The sequence below is a fragment of the Pseudorasbora parva genome, chromosome 11 (assembly GCF_024679245.1).
Source record: "Pseudorasbora parva isolate DD20220531a chromosome 11, ASM2467924v1, whole genome shotgun sequence".
Taxonomy (NCBI): Eukaryota; Metazoa; Chordata; class Actinopteri; order Cypriniformes; family Gobionidae; genus Pseudorasbora; species Pseudorasbora parva.
Window position 1 is genome coordinate 13,637,661 of NC_090182.1, and position 12,060 is coordinate 13,649,720.

At 34.5% G+C, this 12,060-nt stretch overlaps 1 protein-coding gene across 1 annotated transcript; it reads left to right on the forward strand.

Moving 5' to 3' along the window:
- Nucleotides 1-725: 725 nt before the first annotated feature.
- Nucleotides 726-11,841, forward strand: LOC137092218 (probable ATP-dependent RNA helicase DDX41). The gene is made up of 17 exons (XM_067456480.1): nucleotides 726-914; nucleotides 1,291-1,380; nucleotides 1,531-1,684; nucleotides 2,605-2,679; nucleotides 2,770-2,830; nucleotides 2,920-3,056; nucleotides 3,143-3,215; nucleotides 3,449-3,602; nucleotides 4,712-4,848; nucleotides 5,184-5,346; nucleotides 5,482-5,613; nucleotides 7,731-7,802; nucleotides 7,903-7,999; nucleotides 8,357-8,506; nucleotides 9,016-9,087; nucleotides 9,256-9,366; nucleotides 11,337-11,841. Exons 1-17 carry the CDS (start codon nucleotides 888-890, stop codon nucleotides 11,471-11,473), a joined length of 1,842 nt encoding a protein of 613 aa, XP_067312581.1. The 5' UTR covers nucleotides 726-887; the 3' UTR covers nucleotides 11,474-11,841.
- The last annotated feature ends 219 nt before the right edge of the window (nucleotides 11,842-12,060 follow it).

Here is a 12,060-nt window from a genome sequence, read left to right on the forward strand (position 1 = left end):
CTTAAGAAATGTTTCAAGTTTTTGTTTTTCATATTTTTCTGACATCTTTGACTCTATCCAGGTTATATTCAACTAGAAAACATTATCTTAAACATTTGGAATGTAGATTTATACTATACCATTAATGGCCAAGTGTATGTTGGCTTTCTGTTTTATTTTGTTGTTTTTTATAATTATAATTATTATTATTATTCACTTTTGATACTGTGAAAATCTTTCATGCCGAAAGATTAAAACATGACAGTTTTGAGAAAACGAAAAATGTGTTGTTTGCTTTCTTAACTTATGTTTGTATCATGCAAATCTGATAATATAAGATTAATATAAGAAATGTATACGAATATTAATAAGTATATTAATACTTATAAGTATATTAAGATAAGAAATCTGATATATATATATATATATATATATATATATATATATATAATTTGCAGTTCCAGATTTAAGTTATTCACCTTGGAGTTGTTTACAAGGTCAAATTAAAAAGATAGTGTTTTCCATTAACTCGCTCTCGTTTCTTTTAAAGTCTTTAAGGAAATTTTAGACCGAATCTTTGGGATAAGAGTGATTAATGGTGACCGTGTCCGTGACTGTCATTCTGCCCTGCATTTCCTTGTGTGTTCCACAGAGGAACGAAAGTCATACAGGTGGGGAACAAAAGTATGGGGGAAAATATGGACGATCCGGATACTTTCGTTTTGTTTGGTTTAGTCCCTTTTTGGCCACCGTAGTTTACGTAACCTGTACGTCACGCTTCTGCTGCACAGTAGCATGCTAGCGGGTATAAACAACACTTCATCGGATGTAATGTGACAGTTATCTTACATTTTCATGCTAAATATCATCGATAGCTTGTAATACTAAAGTCAATAACGTCGAGCATCATGGAAACAGAAAACCGACCCAAAAAGGTGAGTACATAAATGCGTCTTAATAAAGTAAACATTCACAGTATTAACATGATTTAGTATCTCGTTTAACTTAGATGTTTTCCCTACTGGTTACTATATATATATATATATATATATATATATATATATATATATATATATATATATATATATATATATATATATATATATATATATATACCGAGTTAAATGTGCCAATGTTAAGCAAACGAGTTTGTGCTTATGTTTTGATACAACTATTGTTATTTAAACTACGTTTACACTGCTTTACAGTGTAAATACGCACTTTTAAGTGCTTTATAACTATGTGGTGCTGTATATGTAATGTATACACTTTGGATTGTATTTAATGCTGTGTAACTTCTGTAATTGTCAGAGAAGCTACTCGGAGAAGTCTGGATCCGAAGGCTCAGAGGATGACGACTATGTGCCGTATGTTCCTGTTAAGATTAGAAAACAGCAGATGGTAAGTAATCGCTATTACAGCACGGTCATTGTCATGAGAAATGTGTTTTTGATTCCTGTAGCAGCTGGTGGTTCGCTGCCACTGTCTTGTGTTGTGGTCAAATTGTTGCTCTTGAGGATCTCTGTCTGATTCTTTTGCTGTGACCCTCAGCTCCAGAAGGTGATGCGTCTGCGTGGGAAAGGGCTCACAGAAGAGGAACAGAAAGACAGTGGTGGAGAGCAGAAAGATGAGGAAGAGGGCCTGGGCCCCCGATCCAATGTCAGTCTACTGGACCAGCACCAACACCTCAAGGAGAAAGCTGAAGGTCTTTACACCCTCCCCTGTGCTTCATTACTTGTTTACAGTCTGATGCTGTGATTCTCAACCTTTTTAACTCGAAGGCCTCCCACTGTCTAACACAATATTTAAAGGCTATTTGAAACAACTTTGTCTTTGGTGCATCAGTCATTTCAAACTTTTATTTAAGGTATTGAATTGGTACAACACACACACACACACACACACACACACACACACACACACACACACACACACACACACACACACACACACGTTGGACTATGTGGTTTACAGGGACTCTCCATAGGCGTAATGGTTTTTATACTGTACAAACCGTATTTTCTATCCCCCTACACTGCCCCCGTCTCTAAACCTACCCATCACAGGAAACATTCTGCATTTTTACTTTCTCAAAAAACATCATTTAGTATGTTTTTAAAGCTATTTGAAATATGAGGACATTTGAAATGTCCTCATAAAACACATTTATAGTGTAATACCAGTGTAATACCCATGTAGTTAAACAAATTTGTTTACATTATATGCACTATATACACCTCATACAGGACTATGTTCAGACAAACTTTCTGAAACTCATTTGAATAATGAAGGAGTATTTTGTGGAAATGTTGGGCATGTTTAGCATGAGAATCCAACAGTGTAAACAAGTAAGAATGCATGAAATGCATCCCCCCCACCCCCCTCTGAAATTCAAGGATTTGATATGTAATTTAAACCAGGAAAAAAATCTAGGATTTTGAAAGTAAGATTAAAAGTTAAGCAGAAATATTATGATGCAAATGTATAAATATTACATATTCTGACTATTTCTTGACTATTCCTTAAAAAAAAGTTTTCACTTAAATTCTACTTTTAGTATAGTTTCAAAAGGATTTTTTTTAAATGTACGTTTTTTATTCTTAATTCTTACATTAATAATTATAGCTCGAAAGGAGTCTGCTAAGGAGAAACAGTTGAAAGAGGAAGAAAAAATTCTAGAAAGTGTGGCTGAAGGCAGAGGTAAGCTAAAACAAAATCATTTACCAGGTTTTTAAGTGTATTGCTATGAAGTATTTATCATAAACCTACATCTTTCATTGTCATTATCAGCTCTAATGTCTGTGAAGGAAATGGCCAAAGGAATCACATACGAAGACCCTATAAAAACAAGGTGAGCTGCTTTTGACTCTTCCTTCATTTGATAAATCATATGTTTTTTGCACACACAAAACACCAAATAACTTCTGATATTCTCTTCAGCTGGAATGCACCACGTTACATTCTCGGCATGCCGCCAGCACGGCACGAGCGTGTACGGAAGAAGTACCATATTCTTGTTGAAGGTGAAGGGATTCCACCACCCATTAAGAGCTTCAGAGAGATGAAGCTTCCTCAGGGTAAGATCTATAAACTATTTTACATGCAGCACCTCACTCACAGCTTCACGCTAATGACCAACTCTTAACTTTAATGGTCTTTGCAGCCATCCTGAAAGGACTGAAGAAGAAAGGAATCGTTCACCCAACACCCATTCAGATTCAAGGGATACCAACCATGTGAGTCGCACATGGAGGACTGTTTTGCTTGGGGCTAAATTCGGACATTATCATACAATGTCAGGGGGGCTTTAGATGCTGTTAGCTTTTTGTTGGTTCACATTAAAGTGTGTATATATATATATATATATATATATATATATATATATATATATATATATATAAAAACATATAAAAATATTCTATTGTTTTTATAAACTTAACTTAATATTGATATGTTTTTCTTTGTTTAGTCTCTATGGCAGGGACATGATTGGCATTGCCTTCACCGGCTCAGGGAAAACCCTAGTTTTCACGCTGCCCATCATTATGTTTTGTCTGGAGCAAGAGAAACGACTACCCTTCTGTAAGAGAGAGGGACCCTACGGCCTCATCATTTGCCCTTCTGTAAGCCCACTCTGTCTCTCACACATCCTGCTAGAAATACGGCAGGAAAATGAGAAGCAGATTACATATATGTCAAAATATTTCATCATATACACTGCAGTTCAAAAGTTTGAAATCTCAAAAGATGTCTGCATTTACTTGATTAAAAAAACAAAAAAAGTAATTTTGTATGTGAAATATTATTAGAATTTAATATAGCTGTTTACTATTTCAATATATTTTATAATGTAATTTATTCCAGTGATGTCAAAGCTGAATTTTCAGCATCATTATGCCAGTTTTCAGTGTCACATGATCCTTCTGAAATCATTCTAATATGATGATTTGGTGCTTAACAAACATTTATTATTATTATCAATGTTGAAAACAGTTGTGTGCAATCTTTTTCTCAGCATTCTTTGATGAATAGAAAGTTTAAAAGAACAGCATTTATTTGAAATAGAATCTTTTTGTAACATTAAAAATGTCTTTACTGTCACTTTTGATCAATTTAATGCATCCTTGCTGAATAAATGTATTAATTTTGTTGATTTCTTTCCCACAAAAAAAAATTACTGACCCCAAACTTGAACAATAGTGTAGAATCTTACAAAAACCTTCTATTTCAGATAAATCCTGACAGTAAATACATTTATAATGTTACAAAATATTATATTTAAAATAAATGCTGTTCTTTTGAGCTTTCAATTCATCAAAGAATCCTGAACAAAAAATGTACACAACTGTTTTCAACATTGATAATGATAATTAATGTTACTTGTGTAGTAAATCAGCTTATTATAATGATTTCTGGAGGATCATGTGACACTGAAGACTGGATTAATGATGCTGAAAATTCAGCTTTGACATCACTGGAATAAATTACATTTTTAAATATATTCAAATAGTAAACATTTATTTTAAATTCTAATAATATTTAACAATATTTCATTTTTTTTGTTTGTATTTTTAATCAAATTAATGCAGCCTTGGTTGGTCAGAGACTTCTTTTAAAAACATTAAAAATCTTACCAATATCAAACTTTTGAACAGCAGTGTAAATCATAAGTCAAGAGTCAGACGGCAACATGATGGTAATTTATAGTGTATGTCTTTCTCTTCGACTGTAGAGGGAGCTGGCGAGGCAGACACATAGTATCATTGAATACTACTGTAAACTCCTAGAGGATGAAGGGGCTCCTCAGTTGCGCTGTGCGCTGTGTATTGGTGGCATGTCTGTCAAAGACCAGATGGAGGTTGTAAAGCAGTAAGTCAAATTATTTAAATTTGCACCTCATGACATTTAAAAAGGAAAAAGTCATAAAAGACCAAGTGTCATACTGGGTCTTTATTTGGATGCTCATTTATTTAGAAATCCTGTTACATGTAGTTACTATAGAAATGACTATAAATTGTGCTTAATTACATGCAACTAACCTTTAACCAAACCCTAACCCTATAGTAAGTACATGTAGTTAATTATTATTGCTCACTACTTAAATCTATTTAAGTACTGAGTTAATTACACTGTAACATAGACATCTTAAAATCAAGTGTAACGCAAATCCTTTTTAAAAACGAATGAATGATGTGTGATTGAAGTGGGGTGCACATGATGGTGGCCACTCCTGGCAGACTGATGGACCTGCTGAACAAGAAGATGGTGAGTCTGGATATCTGCCGCTATCTGGCTCTGGATGAGGCTGACAGGATGATTGACATGGGTTTTGAGGAGGACATTAGGACCATCTTCTCTTATTTTAAGGTACTTTCCCACAACAACCTGATTATGCAAGCATAATATGCAGAGTTTTCCAGAAAATGTAGTGGTTTTATCATTAGTAATGGAGGATAATTCCACAAAATGTTTTTTTTGTGCCAATATTATGGTCTGCTTTAGGGTCAGAGACAAACGCTGCTCTTTAGTGCCACCATGCCCAAGAAGATCCAGAACTTTGCCAAAAGTGCTTTAGTGAAACCCATCACCATTAATGTGGGCAGAGCTGGAGCTGCAAGCTTGGACGTCATCCAGGTAAGACATTAAGATTCATGCAAGGCCCAGCATTATTCCTTCTTCGTGTTCTATTCCATTATTTTACTTGTTTTGTGAGCTTTGCCAAATCGAATTGTTAGAGGGATACTCCAGCCCAAAAATGTAATCATCATTTACTACAATTTAGCCTCATTTCTTTCCAAACCTGTATGACTTCCTTCTGTGGAACATGAAAGGCGAAAAATGTTGGTAACCAAACATTGACTGCTGTTGTAATGGAATTCAGTGGGAACTCATACACTGTTTGGTAAAGAACATTGAACATTTTTAAATAAAAAATATATCTCTTTATGCTCTGCAAAAGAAATAAATGCATACAAAATACAGATTTGGAATGAGAAGAGGCTGACTAAATTATGACTAATGTGAATCATACACTAGTTTTCAAAATAATTTTTTGGAAGAAATTATTTTACTCAGCAAAGATGCATTAAATTGATCAATTTGAAAATAAAGACATTTAAGATTTTACAAAAGATTTCTATTTCAAATAAATGTCTGTTATTTTATCTTTCTGTTTATCAAATGTGCTGGTGAAAAAATGGTTTACACAAAAATATGATAAAATATAAAATGTTTATTTAGCAGCAAATCAGCATTATAATTTCTGAAGGATCATGTGACACTGAAGTAATTATGCTGAAAACTCAGCTTTGCCATCAGAGGAAATAAATTACATTTTAAAATGTATTCAAATGAAAAACATATATTTTGGTAACACTTTACAATAAGGTTTAATTACTTAACTAATTTAGATAACATTAAGTAAGAATTAACAATACCTCCACAACATTTATTCATCTTAATGTTAATTTCAACATTTACTAATACATTATTTAAATCAAAAGTTGTATTTGTTTACATTGCACTGTGAACTGACATGAACAAACAATGAACAGCTGGATTTTTATTAACTAACATTATCAAAGATTAATAAATACTGTAACAAATATATTGCACATTGAGAGTTAATCTTAGTTAAAATATTAATTAATGAGACCTTTATTGTGAAGTGTTACCAGTATTTTAAAATTTTTAATATTTAATTGTTTTTACTGTATTTTCGATCAAATAAATGCAGCTTGGGTTTAAATGCAGCATGAGACTTTTTCTTTTTTTTTCTTCAAAAACATTAAAAAATATCCTCTCAACCTCAAACTTTTAAACAGTAGTGTATTCTAATAAATCAAAACAGAAAGTTTTTCTTATATACAGTCAAACCAAAATTCACCTTCAACATTTTCGCACATTATCACAGTTTATTCGCTATAGTTTACTTTTGAAAATGGTTATAAAATATGACAAGAACGGTGTTAGAACAAATTCATCTTGATAATGTTGAATAATTTTGATAGAAAGGTATGTAATGGTTTACAATCAACCAGTCAGCTTTCAGCTGTTAAATTGAAGTACACAATACCAATTTAGGTCAACCAATTGCCAAGCAATGCTTACTTTTGTTCAGTCTGTTGTGTAAAAAGAAATTAACGAAAAACACTTAAAGGTGGTGTGTTCAGTGGCGCCATCTAGTGGTAAGGTTCCAAAATTGCTATCGCCCACCGCTCACCCCTCCCTTTGGAAGCACATAGAGAAGCTACGGTGGCCAACACAGGACAACTATGTGGTAATCTGAGACAGCAGAGTGTAGCGACCGTTTAGGGCTACTGTAGAAACAACGCAAAATGGCAACTTCACTGTAAAGGGACCCGCGGTGTATATAGATAGAAATGGCTCATTCTAAGGTAATAAAAACATAACGGTACACTATGTAAGGTTTTTATAAACCACTGAAAACATAGTTATTTATAGTATATTGCACTTCTGTTAATAGATCCTCATAAATACTACACACTGCACTTTTAAGCAAATCATGGTCAGGTCAAAGTGTGTCTGAATAATTTTGGTCTCAAATTGTTATCAATTTTAGACTGTATAAAATGTTTTGGATATCATGTCACAGTTTACTTAATTTTGCTATCCTCACTTACATAAATTAACTATAGTGTCCTGCACACAGTAGTAAAAATGATATCTGTGTCTGAAAAAGTTTTTGTTTTGACTGTACATCATCTCTTTAATTAAATTGTCTGTATTAGGAAGTGGAATATGTCAAAGAGGAAGCCAAAATGGTTTATCTCTTGGAGTGTCTTCAGAAGACCCCACCTCCGGTACGTTGTCTGCTTCTCATTGTCTTTAAACCACATCTGAAAACCCTACATTTAGTACATTACCTCTTCTAAACGTCATAATTCTTACATTGTGTCTTAGGTATTAATCTTTGCAGAGAAGAAAGCAGATGTAGATGCCATACACGAGTATCTTCTGCTGAAAGGTGTGGAGGCGGTGGCTATTCACGGAGGGAAAGGTAACCATATCATCCGTCTCAATCTGCTCGTAAAGCACATACCATCAATCAGCTGTATGCATGCTGGCTCCTGCAGCCACAGACGCTCTCCACCGGGTGTCAGTTTCTGCTGCAGTGTGGCCCTTTCATGCTAAACTAGTGTTCAAACTATGTCAGAGCTTTTGATCTCACTGACCTCAAAGGAGCGATGAACACTGCAGTTTCTGTGGCTTCGCTTGACACTACTCATACGCATTTACTAATGCTGTTCACGATACCAAAAATATCCTGTTCATGTTACCAAATGTGACTGTTCGGCACAAAAGCAAACAAGTCTCTATTCACAATTCACAATTCAACTCCGTTTGTGCTTTTTAGACCAAGAAGAGAGAACGAAAGCCATTGAAGCATTCAAAGAGGGAAAGAAAGACGTCTTAGTGGCTACTGACGTTGCTTCCAAAGGTCTGGATTTCCCAGCTATCCAGCATGTAGTAAATTATGACATGCCAGAAGAGATTGAGAACTACGGTAGGTGTAAATATCAAAAGAGACACAAAAAGATATGTATAATTCATTTTATCTTTCTATTCATCAAAAATGTGACAGCACATCTGTTGTCAACATAAATATGTTAAAGCAGAAAACCATTTTTTTTATATATTATAATAATATTTCTGATGTTTTTACAGTATTTTTGATCAGTCTTGCAGAGCATAAGACACTTTAACTTCAACCACAAACTTTTAAACAAAGTGTTTTTAATATGCTTTATACAGTTCAAAAAGTATTTAGAAGCCACACAGGTAGGAATACGTTATAGATATCAAAACAAGGGGCATTTTATTTAAAATAATGGTTGTAACACTCTTTTAAATAATTATTATAAACAGCCTTGGAGCAGCTGATTAAATGTCATTGCGAAAATGGTTCAGAAAAGTGAAGTTATTTCTGATGAAAGCTCCAGCATAATATAACTAGATGACACTTGTTTTTAATGTTAACTTATTAAAAATGTATGTAACATCTTTATTTCACAGTCCACAGAATAGGCCGAACAGGTCGATCTGGAAAGACTGGAATAGCTACAACATTTATCAACAAAGGATGTGGTATGTTTTTTTGGGGTTTTTTGTACACTGATCTTTAATATCTTGCCGTTTTCGTTTCTTGCTATTGTATCGTTTCTTCTTCCAAGATAAAATTACCACAAACAATGAATAATTCTTTCATAGCATTAACTGTATAGATGTAATCTAAACTCTTATTTAATGTCGTAGATGAGTCTGTGCTGATGGATCTGAAAGCTCTGTTGGTGGAAGCCAAACAGAAGGTTCCTCCTGTACTGCAGGTCCTCCAAACGGGAGACGAGACGATGTTGGATATTGGAGGTACAAATTACATACTTATTGCTGAAACAAGCTTATACTGTCAGTTAGGCACATACCCTAAATTTACAGTTATTTCCATTACAGATGTGTGCAAAAAGTGTGCGATATTTTCTAAATGTTGATAAAAAACTATTGCAGAATGACAGCGTTTCCATTAATCGCTGTTATGCTTCTAAAACTTTTTTTTTTCTTCACGATTAGTCATTTCAAAAATGATGCCACAGATGTTGGTTGGCAGTGTTGGTCAAGTTACCATAAAAAAGTAATTAGTTATAGTTACTAGTTACTACTCACAAATAGTAACTCAATTAGTAACTGAGTAACATCATTATATAAGTAGCTAATTACCAGGAAAATTAACTACTGTGTTACACTTTTTTTAAATGTTCAAATATGTCAAATAACTTGGATGCCCCCAATATCAAATGTTAAATGAATTGATGAAATGGACACTAAATAGAATAAATTATTATTACAAAACATTGTACTTTAATATACACTATTTTAATGTCGCTGTAGGACAATGTGAGAGACACATATCAAATTCAATACATTGTAATAATTAATACTATAGTGGAACAATAAAACAATAGATTAATATACCATTTAAATAAATTAAATAGTATTAGATGACTAAACTATTTAGAATAGTTTAGAACTGTAATATTTATTGCACAGACCCCAACTGGCCAACAAATATTTCTTTAATGTCGTGGCGCTGTCTCCTCCTTTGGTAGCGGAGCTCACGTTATCCTTTGCGTTCTTAGCCACTAATTTTGTGGTGGCATGTAACGATGTGAATTGCTTCATTAGATTAGAATTACTTGCCACTGACGTGGAGAGACTTCCTGGGAATAAGTTGCACGTTGCACAAACATTACCTTTCACCGCAACGAGGGAAAATAGTTAAGTCATTCACTTCCAGTTTGCAAAAGTTACCTTTGAAGTTATTGGACATGATATCGCTCTGACTCGTCACGCGCTAACTAAGCCAATCATGAATCACCATCAGTGTTGGTTGTCTCCCACCCACCTATCATAATCAGTTATGTGTACAACATCCACCCCCCAGAACGCGCTCTCTCTCTCTCTCTCTCTCTCGCTCTCGCTCTCGCTCTCGCTCTCTCTCTCTCTCTCTCTCTCTCTCTCTCTCTCTCTCTCTCTCTCTCTCTCTCTCTCTCTCTCTCTCTCTCTCTCTCTCTCTCTCGCTCTCTCGCTCTCTCGCTCTCTCGCTCTCTCGCTCTCTCGCTCTCTCTCGCTCTCTTACACGCTACAGATTAATCTGAACAGATGCTACAATTAAAAACTGAACTGAGGACAGACCAGTAGCACGAGTGAGAAGCTGACAATATACGGCAGAAGATTCAGTTTCAAAGTTAAATGTAAAAGCGCCCATTTAAGTGAGCATGTTAAATCATTGTACTTGTCTGTTGTATTAAAAAGTGAAAGTATAATCAGTGCGGCCGCACAGGAATTCATAACGGTGCGATTATGAATGCAGCTCACTTTCTTCGTGATCGATAAAGAAAGAAATGTGAACAGGAAACAAAAAAATTATATACGATCCGTTTAATCCTGGCCAAATCACAGAGAGAAACATTCACACAGGACTACTATCACAGGACCTCGGTGTTCGGCGAAATATGGTAGATCATTTGTGGGGGAATTTTTACTTGAAAAATTACAGACATGGCCGATTTGCACAGGATTAAGATCACAGACATTCTCTGCAATTATTTACAAATCGATTACAAATCACCTGAGGTCCGTTGCAGTTTTGCGAAAACGTCCTTTTTCAAACTGCCTGAAAAACCACCTCATGCAAGCGTGAACAGTTTAAATAATATATATAATTTGTGCAATTTGAAACGCAGCTATTGCTGCATCATTTGGTTGATTGTGCAAAGAGGCTCTGCAGTGCTCAAAAATACAAGATAAGGGCATTTTTAACTTCTGCTTTTCATTTCTAGGAGAGAGAGGCTGTACATTTTGTGGCGGTTTGGGTCACAGGATCACAGATTGTCCCAAGTTGGAGGCCATGCAGACAAAACAGGTCACCAATATCGGCCGCAAAGACTACCTGGCTAACAGCTCAATGGATTTTTAATACTGTTTGCCATTACATCATTCATCGAGAGGGGCTTCTGTGTCATGTTTTATGTCATTTTGTACAAAATGTATTATTCGTCAAACTGCACATTTTTTGTTTTTTATTAATTTCTGTGAACCTTTTGTTTGTTGCAAAATACAGTCAAAAATACAGCTTTATATAAGTCAAACTAATTAAATTTAGGTTTCTATAGCGTTTTAAGCTCCATATTGATGTTTGTAATGTAATAATATAAGAGGTGAATTGTTACAGTATTTATCTGAATTCCACACAGGCATGTTTTCCATCCAGTGTAAATATATGAACGTCCTTTCATGTGCGCTTTGTTTTATGATGCAAACTGCAATAAAATTCTTCTTTGAGTATTTTGAATATCTGATTACATCTCTTTGCAAATGTCCTGGATATGACCAAGCTTGGCTGATTATTAATAAAGAATATGTCAATGTAACATTCTCAGTGTTTGTAGGAAACAAGTGTGGACCGTTTTAGGTTTGTGGTGAATGACGTGGCCCCTACTCTCACAGAAGTTTGATTACTATCAAATATAGCACACTCTCTCTCTCTCCTCTCTCTCTCTCTCT